A 21982-nucleotide genomic window follows, 5' to 3' on the forward strand; every position below is an offset into this window, starting at 1 on the left:
AAAACGAGTTGAATTCGATGGTACGCGGATAGGGGAATGGCTAGTTTTAAATGGCCGAGGAAATAAAGGTCGGATGAGCCGTAACTTAATTAGAATCGGCCTCGGCGAAATGAATCGATATAGCCTTGTTGTTAACCTGTGGGAGGGCATGTAGATTGCCACACTCAGATAAACCAGTGCGACGCAGCTGATGACAATGGTGAACTGACAAAGGCAGATGCTGCCGCATATTCTGCGATCCTGTTCCGGTATCAGGCGACGCTTGTGCTTTCGTCCCATCGCGAACGTCCAATCGAATAAATCGCTTCTGTTTCCCTTATTTTCCCCCGAAGCGGCGGTCGACCGCGAGTCGCGAGTCGCAACGCGTGCTCCACCGATAATTTCTCAACTGGATTAATCGAAGTTTATTCTCGTTCTGCCTGTGTATCCTCTTCGAACTTTGCGACGTCTGGCGGTACCGTTTTATCCAAAGTCGATTCTGTGCAAAACATTTGAATCTTATTAGTAGTAAATTATGCTGTATACAATTCATTGAAATAGCTCGTGCAACAATTTCATCCGAAATTCTCGTCCATCCCCTTCTGCATATTGCTACTTGTAAAATTATATTGAGAACCGGATCGAATTGAAAACATTTGTTAAGGTCCACGGAGTTGTTCGAAGTAAAATTTTTAGAGACAGAAGACAACCTCGGATGCCATCCTCAATTAATTCTTCAAAATGAGAACAAACAGAATGTTGTACGATTTTAATAATAAACCGTTAAAATTGTTAAGATTAACTGTTAATAATTTAGTGATCCGTTAATTTTACGAATCAATGGATGTGACTGAATAATACATAAATATCCCCAGTACAGTAATGTCTCTCTAATTGACGCACAGATTGTCCACAGAAATGGACAAATTGGAAAGAGGAGGTACGATTAATTTGAGTCTTGCGTCTCGTTTTTATAATTACCGATTCTCAACAATTATAAAAACGAGGCGCAAGGCTCGAACAATCGTGTCTCCTCTTCCCAAATTGTCCATTTTTGTGGACAATCTAAGCGTCAGTTAGGAAAACATTACTGTATTTATATTTATTTGTCCATAAATATCGGAAACATTTCGCGACATTTCTAGGGATCTAACGAAAAATTCCCGGAAAAGTTCCCCGGAGTAAGGGCTCGAAGTAACCTTAAAAGTGACCCAGAAAATGCGAGAACTCGAAGAACTGGAAGTTCGAAGAATCGGGGCTGATTCGCCAAGTTCGTGCAGACGTTACAACAGGTGTCCCGGTGTCTAATCGACCGGGCAGAAATATTAGGTCTACCGGAAAGTTCTGTCCGTTTTTGAATTGAAATATAACAGAATTTTCATACATTTAATAATATTTATTGTAGAATATACTTTCCATCGTTACTTATGACTTCTTGCCAGCGTGATGGCAACTTGTAAATGCCATTTTTAAAAAATGATTTATTTTTAGAGGCGAGGAACTCGACTAGTGCTTGGTTGACATCAGCTCCAGTTTTGAATTTTTTTCCTGTAAAAAGTTTTGCAAAGAGAGAAACAAGTGATAATCGGAGGGTGCTAGGTCTGGGTAGTATGGTGGATGCGACAGAATTTCCCAGCCTAGCTCTGCGATTTTCTGACGAGTCGCCAAAGCAGCATGTGGTCTGGCATTATCATCGATAGCCATGTTTTCACGATCGCGTCTCGCTTAACACGTTCCGTGCCACGTGTACCATCGATAGTACACGCTTGCATGTTTACTTAGTGAACTGAACAAATTGTTTACAAGAAATTTAGAACCGAAGAATCAATTTCCACCGCAAGAATGGGCGTTGATAAGTTTTTGTTACGTTGTTATGTGTACGAGAATTAATAATTGCACGTAATACATCAAGTTTTAGTAAAATATCAAAGTGTGAAGATTCGAGTAAAAAAAGCTCGGCACGGAACGTGTTAATAATGACACGAGACATCTTTGTTTCAGTTTATTTAGGAGAGTACATGCGTGTAAATGCAACGATAAAGAGAGATAGTCATATATGTCTCAAATCAACATGTGCATATGGATTGAAACTTGAAGTGACACTATCGGACAGAACTTTCCGGTAGACCTAATGTATCTTTCAGGACCGAATCATCGCGCTTCGTCGGCTCGAACGATTCGCCTACCAAGAAAAGTGCAGCTATGCTATCGCGTGGGCGTCCACGCAATTCCGTTGCATCATGAATACCGAGGTCTTAATAGTAGCTCATGAATACGAGCATTTCGTCTTCAAAGTTCATGACACTATTCCGACCGTAAAGAAGTTTCGTCCTTGGCGAACCGATAGCGGCTGAATTATAAAAGGTCAGATATGCAGCATTGATTTTTTCGTTACGCAGAACAGAGATCTCACGCGCGATGCTAAACCCGGTGAGTGATCCACGTGCCGCGCCGCGTCGGTGCATCGATCGTGCGAGTTTTCTTGCTCCGATACTGACAGCGTGATCCTGCGAACGTTCTGCAACGAATCGATCGTAGAACCGGGAAAGTTCCAAGCCTCGTCGCCAAGAATCGTCGAAAACTTTTCATCGATTTTAAGACCGTCTCGGAAACTAGCGTCTTTTCTACTGATCTTTTCCCTGAACAATGTCGCTTTCTTCATTTCAGGCCTGAGTCGAGGTACTTGGACTGAGGTCGAATTACCTGCACTTGCATAGCATAGTTTTGCTTTGGCATCCTACTGGAAAGAGATCGAAAACGTAGTAATTGCAAATTATTGTCGGATTTCGAATATTTCTAGCCGGCAGACGTGTGTCAAAATAAACGACCAGCGAGTACTGTGAATTAGTGAATCATAGTGAATCATCCTCATCCTCGGCTTTTCAGGATATGTATATCTGCCCGATCGTTTCGGCTAACTTCGTGCCGGCGAAACGATAGAAGATTTCAGAAACTATTGATTCAGTTCCGCGGAAAAGCATAGTCAAATGTCGTTACCTTACCAGCTAAATGTCAACAGGAATATGAAGTTGTTTTGCAGACTAGCAATGGGATCAAGTACCGGGAAAATTGGATCGAAATCTGATGACATATACTACAATAGAACGATATATAGAAAGAGCTACAAGTTGTTTTCCTCGAAACCCTGACATATCTCGTATCGACTTATCTTTTTTCTAAATCCATTGAAACATCGAATACGTAAATAGTCTTGAATTATATAGCTAATAACAGCAGTGCAGATAATGTCGTTAATTTACCAAATATTTTGTACGCCGACTGTTAGTAGCGTAACAATTACAATATTTGAAGAAATTAACTATTTATGAAGATATTAATTGATTTTTCAAAAATCTGTATGCATAGATACATAATTTTATCTTTTATACAGACGTCTTCCATTTCACATATATTGAGTGCGGGTGTGAAGAGTTCATCGATAGCTCGAAGGGTTAAAATGCTCCAAGAATCTAAAAGGTCAGGGTTCGATCCCAGATCCAACGCTTTGTGAGATCGATACCATTGTTTTCCTGCTTTAACGCGATGCAATCAGTGTAGTATAAGCGTTGCAAGATTTACAATGTTCAGAAGAATTAGAAAGATTTGAGCGGAAATTAATAAAAGGAAGCTTCGTTATTTATTTGCATAGATCAAGCGTTGTCTATTTTCTTAATCGAAATAAGCCTCGGCAGATTACTTTGTCAAATTTTTCATTTCTCTGTCTGAATTTAATGGGAAGCGAAGTGTACAATATTGATTCATCTCGAATGTATGTAATTATTACGTTTCCCTATGTCATCTACAGTTTCTTATTATTATAGTACATAATAATGTATAAAATAATAATAATAATGTATAAAATAATAATAATAATAATAATAATAATAATAATAATAATAATAATAATAATAATATGTATAAAATAATAATATGTATAAAATAATAATAGAAATAATAACGTATGGAATAATAATGTATAAAAAGAATTTTACTAATATTTGTCGGTTAAAAAATTGATTCTTATCAATTGACGAATTAATTCTTATAAATTGGTTAATGTATTCTTGTAAATCGACTAATGTATTCCATAAATTCAATTCATTTATTCATAAATATTTCATAAATTCACCGATGCAAATAATCCGAAAAAACTCGACAGAAACTGAACAATCTCACAGTAACTCGTGCGATCTTTACGATCGAGAATTCTTGATCACTTTATCCTTCGATTTTCACGGCAGATCTCAGTCCGAGCCCCTTGCTCGTCTTCTGACAACTGCCTCTGCCCATGTCGCCACGTCTTTTTTCGCCGTGTTATTCGCGTGTCAGCCTTAATGCACTCAAGACAATTACGTGTTTTAACTTCATTAGGCATCGGTGCCAGTGTAAACAGGCGTACTCCGCCGGATGACGTGCAATTAGATACTTGTAATCCCATTACACCGTAAGGGACGATCGCTTAACGGCCATTCGAGAATAATACCTATCGATTCGGGGAAACTTTCGCGCTCCACTAAACGCACGGCCGCCTAAGAGCTTTCTTCAATGTTTCCTGAACGTTCGCGCGCGCAAAATGTTCGATGACGACGACGACGCGATACATCGCCGTTTGATTTGCTGTTTTGTCAACAATCTAATGTCATTGTATGGGCCGATGAAGACGGCAGGTAACGTTATTACGAGCGCACTGCAAAACAATATGTGTTTCAGGTGCGTTTGACGGTTCTATCGAAAGTGTTCGAGAAATTATGCAGAAGACTCGCAACATTCGAATCACAGATATTTCTACTTTATACTGAAAACTTTCTACTCAGCAATTAGTATACCCGTGACGGCGTTTAAAAATATATTTCATTAGTTCTGCTATATATTTCATTAGTCCTGTAAATCATTACATAATATGTAAATATAATTACATCATATTAATATCGATTAATATTACCTGTTTAACTTATACAGTATAAATGAAATCGTCCTGTGCGCCATATCTTTATGTATTATTACAAACTTGAATTTTGTTTTCTATACATTTCTTCTGCAATAGTTTGAGAAAGAGTGTAATCCAATTTGAAACGAGTCGTTGAAGTACAAACGCGACTTCATTTTTTAATGCTATTCTTCATTTTTTAATGCTATATTAATTAATAACCTGTGCATTACAGTAAATTCTCTCCAATTGTCCCACAATTTGTAAACAGAAATGAACAATTTGGGAAGAGCAGACACGATTATTCGAGCCTCGCGGCTCGTTTTTATAGTCGCCGATTGTCAAAACTGTAGAAACGAGATGCGATGCTCAAATAATCACATCTTGTCTTCTCAAATCTTCCATTTTTGTGTACAATCTGAGCGTCAATTAGGAAGAATTTGCTGCACTTAAAAAAAATTGTGCCTCGAACGACTCACGAAATTGATGTTAGAATACAAAATTACATTGTATAGAAATTGAATACGTATCCAATTTTAAAGATGACATTAACCCTTTGCACTCGAAGCCATTTTAACTGTAAATCTAACATAATTTTTCCACGCTGTCTCTATTTTATATGACATAGCACGTTCTGTGGCTTATACAACAGTTATACTTTTAACAATTTTTCAAATCTAAATTTTGTGATATAAACATTTTTTGATAGAAACATTTTTTAGTGGTGCCTCGAAGTCACCACTCGAGCGCAAAGGGTTAATAATTATGTAGGCGATTGCTTTAATAATTACCACATAAAGGAAAAGTATTAAATTTGTTGTATTAAAAGCTCTACAAAAAGAGGAATAAAACGAGTTTTATATAACTGAAGACTGAACGTTGATTTTCATGTTCTTTTTGCAATGAAAATTACGCTCGTTTATTATAAATAAATTCCAAAGACGCGCATACGTATTTAAGAAAGTAAGTTGGTCGATCGAGCAAGACCGGTATAAGAAATTTGTTTCTAATATTTTCCGACGAGTATCAAAGACACGGTAGATCAATTGATGTAATATCGCGATGATATATATAATAATATATAATATCGCGAAAGCAGTAAGCGAATAGAATGGCGATCGCGCGGTTCGGATCGCGAATTTCAATCGGGGATCTTCGTAAGTTCGGTGCGCATAGACGCGGCCGCAAGCACTTGGAGTCAACGCGAAACGTGTCCGCGATACGATCGACGACTTTTACCTTCGCCGCTATCAAGGGTTCCGCTATATGTCTCCCGTGTATCTTCGATCGAGGACAGCTGCTTAAACACCACTTTCTTTCATTCTGAGAACTCGGTCGACCGCGCGAGCCCCGACGAACGCGAGACTCCTAATGAAATTTCTAAACGCGAGAACGAATAGTTCATCGAGCGCGATTCATTCGAACGGAGCACTGGAAACAGCGATATCGGAGTCTCGGGCTAAATCGATTCGGTGGAAATTGATTTGAATATGACGGATCGAATTGTATATTTCGCCGTGGAATTCACCGTGGATCACTGTCGATTCGATGCTCGGTCGCGCACGGATCGGAATATATTCTCGCGCGATTCCCATGCGCCGGGGCGAACCCGAATGCTCAACGGAAGTAGTTCACTGTATCCACGGTTTCATTTCCATCCATGTTTCGCCGTGTACTATCTTTTCGTGGTTCGTTGACATCGAGGAGCGTTACCCGACTTCCACGGCGTCGAACGGCCGCGAGGCACCCACGCAAACCCGACGACTGTTTGAAAACAGGGATGGTCGTCGGGTATATGGTCGCAAGCACCCCCATACTGAGCTTGCGCTCTGGACAACCGTGACGTTTATGGGCAGATGCCGACCGAGCGGTATTCGGTGTTCCTTTCCGTATCGTAGAAACCAGCTCGCAGAAATGCCTCGGACGGTGGCGAATCGCCGCCTGCGTTTCATCGATAGTCGGCTAATCTGACTGCGCTCGAAAGCTGATTAATCGCGAAACACTTCGTCGAACGACGACTAAGGTTGCCATTATCGGGTTAATGCATAGGCGACCCCGCGTTTCTCTTCAGCTGTCAACGAAAAACCTCCGTTTCCATTGCAATTTCTCGAGCAACATTTTCCTACCGCTTGCGGACAATCGTCGCGATTTTCAGATTATTTGGGTTAACGATTCTGCGACGGTTGCGGAGGAATGGCGACGATGTCGGATGTTTAGAATTTTGGATACTTTCTAAAGTGGTTTTTGCCGTGCACGGTATGCATTACCGTGATGAAAGAGGAAATGCCTTTGCGATCGATTAGCGATGGCCATTTTTCCATTAGAGCTGTGCGTGGACGATCAACCCGCTGACTATAGATATATAGTCGGCTTTTGTTGTAGGTATTCGTTAAGAACTACGACTGTGGCATCGTGGTTTAGGGCACGATACAAGTGGCGATAATTATTATTGGCGGGCGGTAATCAGTACTGTCTCTGCGAAAGTACGAATTCGGTTGAGCAAAGATAGTAGAGAGAGAAAAACGATAGGAAGAGAACGAAAGTACCTGAGAAAAGAAAGAAAAGAGATCGTTTTGCCATGATGCGAGTTTGCGTGTAACGAAGAGCTTGCGGCAACAGGTAGCAGAAAATTTAGAAGGCGATCCTCCATGAAAGTATGGGACGAAAATCAAAAGTAAAAGAATTTCCAGATTTCTAATTATTCAAATGAGTCATTTGTACTTCGTTCCGGGAAGGTAATTAACAAACGCGGCAAAAACTCTTTGATTTATTACTTTTATTTTCGTCTTACAGCGTAACGAAGAATTCAATTTTCTGGCACCTGTTGCTGAAAAATACCATCAAAGAAACATGGAATGTTAAAATCAACGCATAGAATAGGTTACAATGATAATAATAATAATAATAATAATAACACTTCTAGTGTTACATTTGATACAGTGCTACGTCTACCACAATTTTCTGTCACATAATGCATTAAGGTGTATAAAATACAGACATTTCGAAAAAAACGAACATGTAATTCACTTTTCTTCATGGTCATGGACATTTATTATTGTAAAGAGAGACAGAGAGAGAGACTGTACCGTGCCAACGCTCTGCTCTCCCATCGATTTACGAAAGTGATTCGATAATCGATCGAAATTGTCCCAAAGGGTTTGTCAAATAAGTGCGAAGTCCGAACACGTTTAACAGAAAACATATTTCTATATATTTTAAACGAAACCGTACAATGTTATTTTTTATTTACAATAGTCCGTTAGTATCGTAGAACGATTACGTTACTATGTATAATACGTTTACGTATAGTATTCAAGACTTAATAAATACGCGCGAAGCAACGGACATACGTTTCCTCCGACAAGGTTTAAAATTCCTGAACGAAGAGTTTTTTTCCTGGGAAGCGTTCTCGAACGGTTTCTGTTTACCTCGAACTCTCGGCTATCTAGGAAACGAAAACAGGCGAGACAAAGACAGAGAAAAATACGCGCAGGGTGGTGTGGTCGAGCTAGAAACACCTAGCACAGCTTCTCTGCGATGAATGGTCGAAGAGAAACAGAGACAGAAATAGATAAATAGATAGATAGATGGATAGAGAGAGAGAGAGAGAGAAAGAGAGAGAAAGAGCGTGAGAGAGAGAAAGAGCGTGAGAGAGAGAAAGAGCGTGAAAGAGAGAGAGAAAGAGCGTGAAAGAGAGAGAAAGAGCGTGAAAGAGAGAGAGAAAGAGCGTGAAAGAGAGAGGGAGAGAGAGAGAGAAAGAGGGTGGAAATGAAAATGAGATAGAAGGGGAGTCGACGTAGCGGAGCTTAACCCTAGTAAGTGCAGGTACCGTTAGATTAGTCAAGTAACATGCGATAGAGCGTTATTATACACAAGTACCGATAGAAATAGACTTTACACTAATCGCCGCATACGAATCCGCTAACCGTACTTAAACATAATTATTCGGCTTCGGGTCGCGTTTACGGCGCGGCGCGATTGCGATCGAGTCGATCGCCTTTTGGCGTATTTCACCGCGCTCGCGTTCCCACGAATCGAATAATCGATTCCAGGTCCGACGGATCCTCGGTTCCTCCTAAAATTTCATAATGGGTCTATCTAATTGCATCGATCGACGTCTTCGTCCGCGATTCGATTCGATACGATACGCATGCGCTGGACTCTCGATGATCGCTCTTCAGGCGCTAATCGGCTAACGAATTGGCACTAAACCGATTTGATATGAGAGATATGGAAATGCGTGCAGACGGGCCAGGCCACCATCGCTTTTCTCGGGATTGTCCGCGTGTGACGCGACGATCGTTCGCCTCCTGGTGAACGCATTAGGTCAAGCACGCCGACACTCTCCTCATTTCCAATTGGGAACGATCACGCTTAGCTTTTACGAACGCCGCCGCACTTTTTTCTTCTCTCTCTCTCTGCATCGCGCGTTCCTAGAATGACCGGCTCACGTTATGCCTTCGTTTCACGCTTTCTATATTTGCTCGGCCGCGTTCCGTGTACACTGATAGCCAAAGGTACGAGACCAACGTCCCCCCATTCGACCTAATTATTTCACTCGCGTACAGCGTTTACAGCTTTCTCGATGTCCAATTTCGATTTGAATGGCCACTTGTAACGCGATCGGTTGCTGGTGACTATACACACTCGATATGTGCTGCGGCTCCGTTCGGCGTTCTCGCGATTCTCTGCAGTCGCATACTGAAACTGTCGATGGCAGTGTGAAATAATACTTGAGAATGATAACGGGCTCGGCAAGCGACCATACGCGTTTCATTCCGGCATTTACTTGCAACGCGGATCAACGATCTTCTCTTTACCGGCGCGGAGACTTGGCGTCATACTTTTGGTCGATAGTGTATCCTCGTGTTATCCAAATACATCCTAACATCGTGATACATATTCGTTTTTTTTTTTGCGAGGACGTTTTTATTTCGACAAGCGCGCAACGATAAAACGCTGAACAACATCGTTGAGCAGAATCGTGTCAACAGTGAATATCGATTTACCGTCGGCGATGTTTCCTCGATTAAATGATTTCTTACTTTAGACGTGTTAAAAAAACTTTTCGTTCGGTGACGTCGCCGAAGATATTGTTCGAAAAACGTGGCAGCATCGCGCTCGGGGTGATTCAAGCGTCGAGAGAAAGACGCGCGCCGGTGCCGGATGAATCGGACCGACGACGGCCGAGCGTATAACGTGAGCCTATCCTAACAACGACCAGCGATCGTCGACGCTCCGACAAGTTGATCGACATCGGTGATTATCCCGCGTTCGATTGCTCTCGCGTTCAAATGTACGCCGAAGCGTAAACGATTAGCTTAAATGTTCGTTCGTTGCGCGCTCGTTCGGCATCGCGTACAAATCTCCGTTTTCACGGCTGATCGTCCCATGTGTCGAGCGACTTGAGCAAAGTGTTTCCACGCGACAGAAGGCGCAAAAATACGTAGTTCGCTGGATGAACAAAGTTGCGCTCGATCGTTCGATTACGCGCACGCTAACGGAAATCGATTAGCAAGCTTCGAGTGGGGAATGAGTGCCGACACGCAGGCTCCGTTGGAGAATCCCTTTTCCTGCGAGGGGAAAGGTATCGGTCCAACTCGACGGACGCCTCCGGCAAGGCCGAGTAAAGGATTCACAACCATTCTAGATGTACCGGGTTGCGACGTAGTTTCCGTACGCTTCGAAACAACCGGGCGAACCGTTCCGATTCGGCGCAAGTGTAACATTCACCGAACGGTCAATTTATCGAGGGTCAACGATTCAATATAATATAACCATCCGCGATAACGCATTACAACTACTCAACTGGACGATAAATGAGTAATCTCTCTCTCTAACAAATCGATGCTTCGTCTAGATAATAGCAAACATTTTTTTGTAACATATCCTCGAACTGTTTTTCAAACCGAATTTCTACAGGACGTTTCATTAGAGAGCATTTGTTGGCGCGCAATGAACCCCTTGCCGTACTTTCGATCAGGTGCGAATGTTATACCGTTCTTTTATCGTTGAGCCTACCGAGCTTATTATGATAATATATAATGTAATAATGACAATATGATTACAATAATAATAATAATAATATTATATAATATAATGATATTATTATATATAATATTAATATTAATATATAATATAATTATTAATATAATACAATAATATTAATTATTATACATTAATATTAATATATAATATATTATGATAATCAAGGAATTCGTTCGATCGCGTCTTAAGAAAGATTCTTAGTCAAGTCAGAATTAAATTCTGTAACTTGAAACACGTGATAAATATCAATATCCCCGTCCTCCAGAAAAATGATTACAATCGATAAAGTTTTTAACCACTGTTACCGCAGAAAATGGTACGCCAAGGGGTTAATCCGCTAACAACTATAATAGTTTAGATATAAACTGCATGTCGCGTGTCATGAGAATCATCGTAAAATTAATAGAGACCTGTAAGTCTGTGTTAAATGAACCGAATTTCTGAATCTAAGCTATATGTTACTCTTGACATGCTTAGTAGAGAATTCAATTGAAAGACTGCTTGCTTTAATAACGGCAATTCTAATATTACTGCGTTCAAGTTAGACTTTAAAAGTATAAGATATCGATAATCATCGGCTTTGAAACGGTAATTATGTTCCAGCTTACGGTACATTTTACGCGAATAAATAAGGATTCTCTGCATTTACGTAATATCGCCAACAAACTATAACTCTATTTTATGAAACGGCCCGTGTAACAGAAAACTTGTATATATATAACTGCGTAGATAGGTGTATATGTATATATATATATCGTATGGTATATATAGAAATTTCTACTATTCGAGAGTGCAATGAATTCTTTCTTTCGGTTGGCTAACTATGGTCGCTAGATCACGTTGTTTCGTAGCTTATGGGAACAAATCGCTCATCCCTTCGAAAAAACAAAACTGAAATACTGATCTCTACAGCTGTAAACTACGTGCGCAACGACGCGTGCATCTGTGCACTTGCGCATTACGCGAATATCTCGTTTAGCTAGGGCCAAGACGCGATTTGCGTCCGCGTAAAAAACTGGTTAAATTTAACCCTTTATATCAATCTCTGTAGATTAATTAATCGGTTAATATTCACAGACTTAACTTACAGCCTAGACTTAACCTACGAATTGTTTTATTTATTCATTTATTGATTTATTTATTTGTTTGTTTACTTATTTGTTTTTTGGTGCGAAGACAGATCCTGGAGGCGATCGCGTCACTATTCTCAGAATTACAAATCATGGATACGTTATCACATAATTGCTGATTACGGACGTTCAACTCAGAAATGAATGTTCTCTTCGAGAAACCATTGGAAAAGAAAGGCTACTGTTAGGCTATTTTTGATATAACATTGCGATCGTCTTTGAAAACGTTTTGTTGCTTTCGATACGCTCGCGGTATGGTAACGAGCTTCCGAAAAAAAGCATCGAGGAAATTATCCGAATGCGCGTGACACGAGCCTTCGTAGGAATTTGATTATCCCTCTTCGAAACGCTCGATAAATCGATTGTTGCTTCTTTAATATAGGCAGAGTTTCATAATAGGTGTAACATTTTTGCGGATCGTCCGCGTTGCTAACTTCCGGCGAAGCAAAAATCATTTCGCAGCCTTGTTTCTTCCCCACGATCAGTTCCCAAATCTTCTCTCAGTCACTCGTCAATTAACCGAGCTCTATCTTCCCATAGATTCTTAAATTTCTAAGTATAATACATTACGTTCCATTGTTTAACATCGCGAAAGAAAAAGGAAAACGCGTTAAGAGCTTGACAAACGCTGCAAAAGAAAAGAAAGTACGCGCGTAAAGCACCGATAAACAAACTTCTCCATCGGAGGCCAATCTTCCAAATAAGCTTCCGTGCTCGCGAAATATGCAAAATCGATCCACGTATTATGAAATTCTCTGGAAAGCTCAGCCAGCTTTCGTCGACGTCCCTAAAATTTTCGTTGATTTCTCATCGGTGGATGAGAAGAGGACGCGCGCGTTGCGTTGAAACGCCGAAAGAAAGAAACGATACCGAATGTTCGGCGAATAGAACTTGAAGCCACATCGAGATGTCGATAAACGTTTAATTCGAGTGAGAAGTATTACGATTGATTTTTCCTGTGTTTGCAATTGCTTCTCCACTAGTCGTTCGAATTCACCCGAGTCCGAGTAAGCACGACTTACGACTTACGACATACGGTCTTACGAGTTAGGGTACACGAGCTGATCCGCTTATCCTATTAGAAACAAATGCTGCGTTTAAAACGTGTCACTTAACGGACATTGATTCCATACGCGTTACGTTTATCACGTTTTAGAAAGGCGCACCTATTTCGTCGTACTTCTGAACCACATTTAAATACTGGTAGATGATCGTCGTTCTCCGCTGGCAACCAGCCGCGTTCACCTCGTTTCAATTCACTATCCCCTTTAGCTCGTTTTATTGCATCCGTATAAAAAATCTTGCGGCGACGTGCTTCTCCCTCCCTTCCCTTCCTTTTTCTTTTTAAAAAGAACGATCGCGATCGTTGTACGGCGAGATTATCTGTTTCTTGGTTCCACGTTGCGCGGTGTAAAAATATCGCAGACATCTGATTAATTAGTACGAGCAAGTTACTCGGAGAAATTACGGATTGCAGTGTCGGCGCGCGTCGTCTCGCGATTCGCGCCAACGCAACGCCAAGCGTTTCGAGTGATCACGACAGATTAATCGCGGTTAGATTAATCGGGAGAAATTAATCGCTTACGCTTGTAAGGTCTCGCTGGAAACTGATTCGGAGAAAACAAACGGGTGTGGGTATCGTCATTGGCAACACAGTACCGCCCCATGAATCGATTTGAATTTCCTTTCTTTTTTGTGAATGATCGCAAAATCCGCGGGATCATAATGCTATTCTCGGCTCAGCCGGTGTCTTTTGATTTTTTAGCGAAAGCATAAACCGATCAAGCGCGCGCGATAAATTCCATCGATTTCGAACGTCATCGTTGGGAATAGATCGATTCGAAATTAATTCCGGTGTAGCGAAGTGTTTCACTTCGTCGACGAGATTTCTGTTAATGCTGCTATATTGCTTCGGAACGAACGCTTAAAGGTTAAAACGTAAAGTACGCTGGAGACTTTCGGTTGTTTCTGCGGCGTCACTCCCGCGCTGGGGGGTGAGCCCTTGGTAGCAGTCAGTATTCTTCCTCGTCCTCCTCGAACTCGTCCTCTCCCAGGATACTGTACGAGCACATCAGAAAACTTTCGATAGGAGAGACAGAATAGTTGTCCACGTCTCGCTACGTAGCTAAGCGTTACTTCGAGGAATTCTATTGATCTTCCTCGACGCAGATCTAGTCACCGTGGCAAATTTATTCACGGCGAAACAGAAGCGTAGCTTGCGAAGATCGTCGAACGTCGAACAGAATTTTCAGGAGAAAAGAGGTAGTTCGAAATTGTCGATTGAAACGCGCGCGAAGTACATTCGTTATTTACGGTGTCTACGAGTTGGCTTCCGCGCGTGTAAGACCGATATCGATTCCTCGAAGCAATTCTAGTGTTGTAAAACGGTATAGAGGTTCTTCTAGCCGCACTGGGCACTGTATACATACACGTTACTTACTCTTCCTTCCTGGCGTACTTCTCAATGAGATTGCGACCTGGTCCGCCGCAAGACTTGCCCATTGGCGGACAGTACCAATAGCACAATACAGCGACAGACACCACGAACAGAACTATGGGCACCACTAATGCTAGCACCAGATGCCTAAGGTTCTCGTCCCAGGAATACCTACGAGCACGCAAAACACTGTATGAGAACGTCGTTGGATTTCGCAACGCACCGACGAATACAAATTTTTCAACGATCGTAAGAGAAGTTAAATAACACAAGTTGAATAAACGTGGATTGTTCGCTTCGATGATTTTGTTAAGCCGGAAATTGTCGAACGATATTATTAACACGTTCAGCGCCGACGATCGACCGCTCTAAAATTCCCACGAAGTAAAAAGAAATTTAATTAATTAAACCGAAAGTAGAAAGTTAAAATTGATCATGGCGGATGACATTAGAACTCTTTCGCATCCGAAACATCCTAGACAAATTCAGTTTGTTCGAATATATTACGTATTTTCAAAATTGGCAAAAAATTAGTGTCACGATATATACCACCGCAATGCAATGATTTCTTCAAATCTCTTTCACGCACACAAAATGTAGATGAGCGGTAAATTGTTTTGTAATTTATGTAGTTGAAAAATCTTTAGAATCGCATAAATTATGTTTTTGAACTGTTGTAAAGATATATAAAAGAAATTGAGTATTGCTTTTTCAATTTGAAGCATCTTAAATTATGTTGAACGGACTTGGACTCCTTCAAATCTTATAACGAATTTGGTTGTTAACTTTCAAAGTGGCCTAACTCCATTCTTGGTAAGAAAACGCATATTATTCACTTAATAATTGCCATTATTTTAATAGTATTAGTATCCTCACTAGTATCCTGTACGTATATTTTTAATTGCATTGAAACACAAACCCTTAAATATCTCGATTTAAGTATAAATGGACTTAGGCCACTTTCAAAATTATCGGCTCGTGTGACCGACGCTGCGCCCAACGTGTTAAAATCGTTTTTGCGACGAACGCGTAAAATCCGCAGTCTACCGATAACACAGGATTCGTGACTGCGGGAGAAAAAAGGAAAGCAACGATCTGAAACGAATGAACACGAATACGACGACCTTCCATAGGCAGTCGCATGAGGTTAATTACGTATTCATCGTTTCCTTTGGCAGCCGGTGTTCCACAAACGGGAAAACAACTAGCGTCCTATTAAAGTATAATTTCCGATGGAACGCGAAAGAAAAATCGAAACCAGCCGAGATCGAAATCTCTAAAGGCACGTGATAGTTTGCGGTATTCGCGATGCGCATCGGACACGACACAACACGACACGACCCGACGCGACACGGCACGACCCGTTTTGCACGGTCGCCCCCGGTTGGTCGTTTCGTCGGAAATACGCAGAACAAGTATAATTATACCTCGCGACGACGGTCTCGGGATACGTTCTGCTGTAATAACAGGGAAATATCTTCCCAATGTTCGAGAATCCGTATTTCCTCGCGAAGTCGGAACAATTGACCCGAGGCGGGTAGCCGCAGCCTTCCGTGTTCACGAAGAATTTCGTGTCCGGCACATCCCAGGGAATGGAACCGAGCGGTTTCGCCATGTATTCCTCGAACGACAGTCGCGTGTAGTTCACTCTTATTTGGTGACAACGTAGAGCAGCGCTGGTACAACCTGCAACAATATTTCCGTACACTTGAAACACAACGTGAACGCCGATCGTTCGAGCATCAATTTTTCTACTCGAGAAACGCATTAGCAACGCTTCCAAAAGAAATGGTCGCAATATTGGTCGCATCGAATATTGTATTTTTTTTTAAATCGCGAATGTAATTCGTTAAGGCTGTTACGAGACTATTGGCAGTATGAAAAATATCGAGAGATTTTAGGAGCGGTCGATGGATAGCGTTACCTTCTCTACAGCTTGCCCAAGAGCAGTTCTTGAGTCCCTCAGCGTAAACGTGATCGGTGACAACACAGGCTACGGCGTGAGGAGAGAAGTCGGCCAGGATCGTGGAGATCGCTGGCTCGACCACGAAAGGAATTAGAAATAGGAACGCGAAGACGGCGAGGATCGCCGTGGTGCCCAGGCAGAGGGACGTGTAGAACTTGGCCTTCTCTACCAGCGATGCGACCTCCACCACTGGTAGCACCCCACCCATGGTGCTCGACTTGGTATCCTCTTCCTGGGCACCCATGATCACCGTCGACTCGTCGGAATCAATGATTGGTTCGTTTCCCGGGTCGCTGGGACCCTCTTCTTCGCTCGAAATTGTTCCTTGCGGCGGAATCGCCTGACCCTGACCCTGACCCTCCACTTGGGCCTCGCTCGATCTCAACCGCGTTCGCCTTTCTTTTATAAATGCAACACGCTATTTCCGCGTGGATCGATCGGCCCAGTGAATCAAATCGAAGGGATCTCCTCTTCTGCGAGAGCTTGTTCGTTCGTTAAGGATATCTGTCCTCGTACGGAGTAACGGATAGAGTCGGCTTATATTATAATTATACTTTCAGAATAGTAATGAAGCGAAGCGACTGTCAGTGACCCGGGCAACGGGTTTCGGCTGCTATCGGCGCGGAGATCGTGATCGATCATATACCAGCAAGGCACGTCCTTTTGATACCGAATGTGTGTGTGTGTGTGTGTGTGTGTGTGTTTTCCTGGTGTACGGTGTAGTTAGAATATATCAGCTTAGTGTCGATACGAAGAGATGTCTCTCGTGTTAAGAAAGTTATCTTATCTATGGTCACGGCGAATCAATCAGAAGGGGGACACTTAAAAGCTACCGACGATTATCACGTGTATAAGAAAAAACGCCGAATTCTCTTGTTCCTTTTGTTCCGTTCGAAGGTTCGTCGTATCCGAAAGTTTCTTTGAGCCAAAATTCAGGATCTCCTCCTTCTCCTTTTCCTTCTCCTTCTCCTCCTCCTCCTCCTTCTCTCTGGTAGCAGGAGAGTAACAGCCGAGAGCAGCGCGAGCAATTGGAACGTCCGCGCGAAGCGGTTGCCTTCGTCCCCGATGCAATCACGGGGCTTTATACTTTATACAAAAAAGCACGTGCGCTCTCGAAAGTGTCTGTGCAGCTGGTGCAAGTAGGAAAAATTCTTTGACTTGGTACGTTTCGTTCCGGACCGCTTGCTCTCCGGTCTGCTCTTTCTTTTTTTTTTGTCTTTAGTTTCACGATGCTTTTGCAGGAATATTTCTATTTGCTTTTTGTAAGGTTTTGCAAGATGAGAATTTTAACCACGCGTTCCCCCCCTCCCCACACCTTGACAATGCCCGCGCAGGGAGAATATCTACTGACGAGCCGGACTCTCCTGCAGGAGGGGAATGCCTGCGAACAGAAAGAAAACGTTTCGTCAGGTACGCGAATTTGTTTTGCCTCGGTTCTCGAGGAAACTTTGCAGAAAGATAAAGCTGACGTGCTTGTTTTGACTCGTCGTAGATCGGAATTTTCTATTCGCGTGGAATTTTAGCTGACAATGGGCGCATCCGAGTCAAAATGAGCTTGCATTAGCCGAACGAAGCTCAACAAGTATATTAAACGGATAATGCACGAATTTTTGGTGCCTTTGAAACTGGTCGCCATTACTCTCTGTTCGAACTATAGTTTCTCTATAAGGAGTTAAGTTATACTGTATATAATTTTCCATGGACACGAAGTTTCGATCACATATTCAGAAATACATATTTTCTTTCAATCGAAATACTACCGAACATGATAATAGATCATTAATCGTACCGTAGATAACCGTAAACAGAGATTCAATGTACATTTCGTCAAAGTTCCAGTCATCATTGAAAATAGCCTAGACAACAATATTTTGACAATTAAAATGAAACACTTGTTTCAAACGTGGGCCAGATGACTTCAGCTTCCAATCGTTGTTCTCGCATGGAAAATGATAACCGTAAACAGAGATTCAATGTATATTTCGTCAAAGTTCCAGTCATAATCGAAAATAACCTTGACAACAAAATTTTGCTAATTAAAATGAAGCAATTGTTTCAAACGTGGGCCAGATGACTTCAGCTTCCAATCGTTGTTCTCGCATGGAAAATGATAACCGTAAACAGAGATTCAACATATATTTCGTCAAAGTTCCAGTCATAATCGAAAATAACCTTGACAACAAAATTTTGCTAATTAAAATGAAGCAATTGTTTCAAACGTGGACCAGATGACTTCAGCTTCCAATCGTTGTTCTCGCATGGAAAATGATAACCGTAAACAGAGATTCAATATATATTTCGTCAAAGTTCAAGTCATAATTTAAAATAGCCTAGACAACAAAATTTTACTAATTAAAATGAAACAATCGTTTCAGACGTGGGCCAGATGACTTCAGCTTCCAATCGTTGTTCTCGCATGGAAAATGATAACCGTAAACAGAGATTCAATATATATTTCGTCAAAGTTCAAGTCATAATTTAAAATAGCCTAGACAACAAAATTTTACTAATTAAAATGAAGCAATTGTTCCAAACGTGGACCAGATGACTTCAGCTTCCAATCGTTGTTCTCGCATGGAAAATGATAACCGTAAACAGAGATTCAATATATATTTCGTCAAAGTTCCAGTCATAATCGAAAATAACCTTGACAACAAAATTTTGCTAATTAAAATGAAACAATCGTTTCAAACGTAGACCAGATGACTTCAGCTTCCAATCGTTGTTCTCGCATTGGAAAACGATTTCAAACGAACACGGCTAAGGAAAGCTGTGAGAATCGAGTTCCGCTGTCAAACTGATCGTTGCGCGAGATCCGAGAGAAGCTGAAGTCGTTCGAACGTATCGTAGAGGCGCGCGAATGGGCTTTCCCGTATCTCGTGTTCCGCAAAGCTAATCCGACCGACGATCGGGCAAGTTCAATGAGAGTCGCGCTGGAAGGCGTTCCCACGGGCAAGTTAGTCGTAGAGGTCCTTATGGCGCATGACGATTCTTACATGCCGGATCTCAGAGCGCCATAGCGGAGTTTCCTCCGCCAGCATCCCCTAGGTTACCCGAAGCGCTCTTCTCTTTCGCCGCGAGCGCGGCGGCCGTGCCCTTGAATCTCATCCTGGCGTCGTCGCCGACCACCACGCTCCTTTGACAAAAGATCAACGTCAAGCAACTAACTACGAAGAGAACGCTAGGCAGGATCAGCGCGACCAGGAACTCCTTGTAGGTGTTCTCGAGATTGAACCGGGACACGACCACCCCGGTGTTCCCCTCGCCGTAGTAACAAGGGAACCTGGCGCGGGCGTTATGATCGGAGCCGTCTTTGCCGTACTCGTGAAGGAAGTCCCGGCACTCGTCGCGGAGCGTGTTCACGCAGCCTTCGAGATTGATGAGCAGCCGGCTCTCGTTGGCGATGATCAGGTCCTGCTCGGGCGGCGCGACCATTCTGGTCTCGTCGAGGGGCTTGGTGGCGTACAAATTCAGGTAGGACAGGTACGTGAAGTTGGTCAGGTCGGTGAGAAGGTCCTTCTCGAGGACGGAGCCGTTTATGCAGTCGACCGCCTCGACGCCCAAGGTCGAGTTGAATATTCCGTAGCAGGACGCCATCATGACGTCGCCGCGGTCCTCGTGCCATATCTCGCGGTTCGACTCGACGTCTATGGCGCGCTCGCACTGGCTCAGATAGACCTTGTCGCCGCTCAGGAGTATCATGTTCTTGTTCCTGGTCGGTATGTCGACGCACCTGCGGTCGCAGTTGTACGGCGTTCGAATGCGCTCGCAGGTGCCCCGATTGCAATTGAACAGGCCGTCTATGTCTATGCAATTGATCTTGCCGCGTCGACCGGAACACTTCATCGGCGTGTCGGTGTCGTGGAATATGCACTCGAACGCGTCCGTGATATTGATGCACACGCCGCTCGAGCAGTTGAACGTGCCGGTCAGGTTCCGGCACTCGTCCGCGATGCACTTCGATTTCTTCGCGTTCTCCTGATCGATACCGTAACAAGTCTTATTGGTAGTGTTCGTGCAGTTGGCCAGCAGGATCGTGGAGCCGTTCCTGCGTAGATTAACGTGGATCTGAACACAGGGGCCGGAGGTTTTCGAAAGGCACCACTCGCCGCAGCTGCCCCAGTCGCAGTTGTCCGCGTTCACCGCGCGTATCGTCGTGCACATCACCGGCACCTCGCTGATGCCGGACTTGAACGCCCTGGTGCTCGGCATGTAGATCGCCACCGTCAGATAGACCAGCGCGACGGAGGATAGGACCGCCGTCATCTGGCAGATGCAGATCGTCCCGCATATCCGGCCATCCTGCGGCGGGATCACCAGATTCTCCACTGGCACTTGCTTCGGCATCGTTCCCTTCGGCTGGCACTCGACTCGGTCCGATCGCTGTCCTCGCCGGGATCCTCGCTCCGCGGACGAACAATCCTCTTAGATCGGTCTGCCCATGTTGACGGCTCGCTGGGCTCTACATCGTCGCCGTCATCGCCGCGCCGATTCAAAACACTCTGTCCTATATTCCACGGTTGATCGCTCGTATCTATAGTCGGCCTGTAACTATGGACCTCGCGGCTCGGCACATCGACGTTTTATCGATAGGCCGCGCGAACGGATTCCGCAGGCTATAGGCCAGCCAGCGATACACGTTGTGGACGGACGCGGCCGACGCGGGGACGTTACGGTCAACGACGGTGTCGTTCCATCGAAGCGACGCGGGTCTACGATGTGCTCTCCCAGCTGTCGGTGGATCGGTGTCGACCTATCGCCGCCCAGAGGAGCGCACCGTTCTTCGAGGCATTCCCACTGGCGTCCTCTATGGAAACGTTGGGCTAGGTCGGGCTCGAGTCGATCACAGGTCCCGTCGCGACGATCCCCCGACGCCGATCCCGAGCGGCGATTCTACGCGAGGATTCGCATCGCGGACACCGCGAATTCCACGATTCCACGGGATTCTCGCGCGAGCAATCCGAATACGGTGGACGGCGCGGCCGCGGCGTTTCTTTTCGACGGCAGGACGAGGCTGCTGGCTGGCTCGCTGGCTGGCTCGCTGGCTGGCTGGCCGCACGCGTGCCCCGCTTTCGGTCGCTTTGCGCCTCGTGCGGGCTGCGCGGCGCGGCGTCGCAACTCCTCGCAACCTCGGCCGGCGTCGTCGCGCGTCGCGGCCTCGCGCATCGATCACTTTTACCCGCGCATGCGCCCCGGCCGACTGCAACGACGCCGAGCCGCGCCGCGACGCGCCATGCAACTGCCGCATTTGACGTCATCGATACACACATCTACCCGCCCCATCGTCCCTACGCGAGCGTGTCCCTCTGTTGCGGCCCGATCGTCCAGAGATGGCATCGCAGGATCCGCCGAAAATTCATCCCGACGGATCGCGTTCGATCGCGTTTCGACGGAGGTGCGACCACACGAATACACACATCTAGAAAGTAGGAATCTGTCGACGGATAGATTACTCGTCGTCGGATAGGCTCGGCAAATGTTTTCGTTGCCTCGGC

General features: G+C 43.8%; 3 protein-coding genes across 6 annotated transcripts in view; all 3 read right to left on the reverse strand.

Moving 5' to 3' along the window:
- Nucleotides 1-7951, reverse strand: part of Teh4 (tipE homolog 4 phospholipid transfer protein) — a 34785-nt gene extending 26834 nt beyond the window's left edge. Inside the window, exons 1-2 of the mRNA XM_033472848.2 lie at nucleotides 6146-7951; nucleotides 137-478 (exon numbers count right to left, since the gene is read on the reverse strand). Of these exons, the coding sequence (XP_033328739.1) occupies nucleotides 137-279 (143 nt within the window). The 5' untranslated portion in view covers nucleotides 280-478; nucleotides 6146-7951. The remainder of the gene's footprint in view (nucleotides 1-136; nucleotides 479-6145) is intronic.
- A 142-nt stretch (nucleotides 7952-8093) lies between these two features.
- On the reverse strand, nucleotides 8094-17536 carry Teh2 (tipE homolog 2 phospholipid transfer protein). Of its 4 annotated transcripts, none has more exons than XM_076523845.1 (4): nucleotides 16446-17536; nucleotides 15949-16207; nucleotides 14525-14692; nucleotides 8094-14142 (listed from the first exon to the last, which is right to left on the reverse strand). In XM_076523845.1, the coding sequence occupies exons 1-4, from the start codon at nucleotides 16729-16731 to the stop codon at nucleotides 14097-14099; spliced, it is 759 nt and encodes a 252-aa protein (XP_076379960.1). In that variant the 5' UTR covers nucleotides 16732-17536; the 3' UTR covers nucleotides 8094-14096. The 4 variants fall into 4 exon arrangements, with proteins under 4 accessions (XP_076379960.1, XP_076379959.1, XP_076379961.1 ...); XM_076523844.1 differs by having other exon boundaries at nucleotides 8094-14163; XM_076523846.1 differs by having other exon boundaries at nucleotides 14514-14692.
- A 151-nt stretch (nucleotides 17537-17687) lies between these two features.
- Nucleotides 17688-21637, reverse strand: Teh3 (tipE homolog 3 phospholipid transfer protein). Its single transcript, XM_033472754.2, has 2 exons — nucleotides 19484-21637; nucleotides 17688-17868 (listed from the first exon to the last, which is right to left on the reverse strand). Exon 1 carries the CDS (start codon nucleotides 20832-20834, stop codon nucleotides 19494-19496), a length of 1341 nt encoding a protein of 446 aa, XP_033328645.1. The 5' UTR covers nucleotides 20835-21637; the 3' UTR covers nucleotides 17688-17868; nucleotides 19484-19493.
- Between the last annotated feature and the right edge of the window lie 345 nt (nucleotides 21638-21982).

This window comes from Megalopta genalis, chromosome 7, assembly GCF_051020955.1.
Source record: "Megalopta genalis isolate 19385.01 chromosome 7, iyMegGena1_principal, whole genome shotgun sequence".
In the NCBI taxonomy this organism is placed as follows: Eukaryota; Metazoa; Arthropoda; class Insecta; order Hymenoptera; family Halictidae; genus Megalopta; species Megalopta genalis.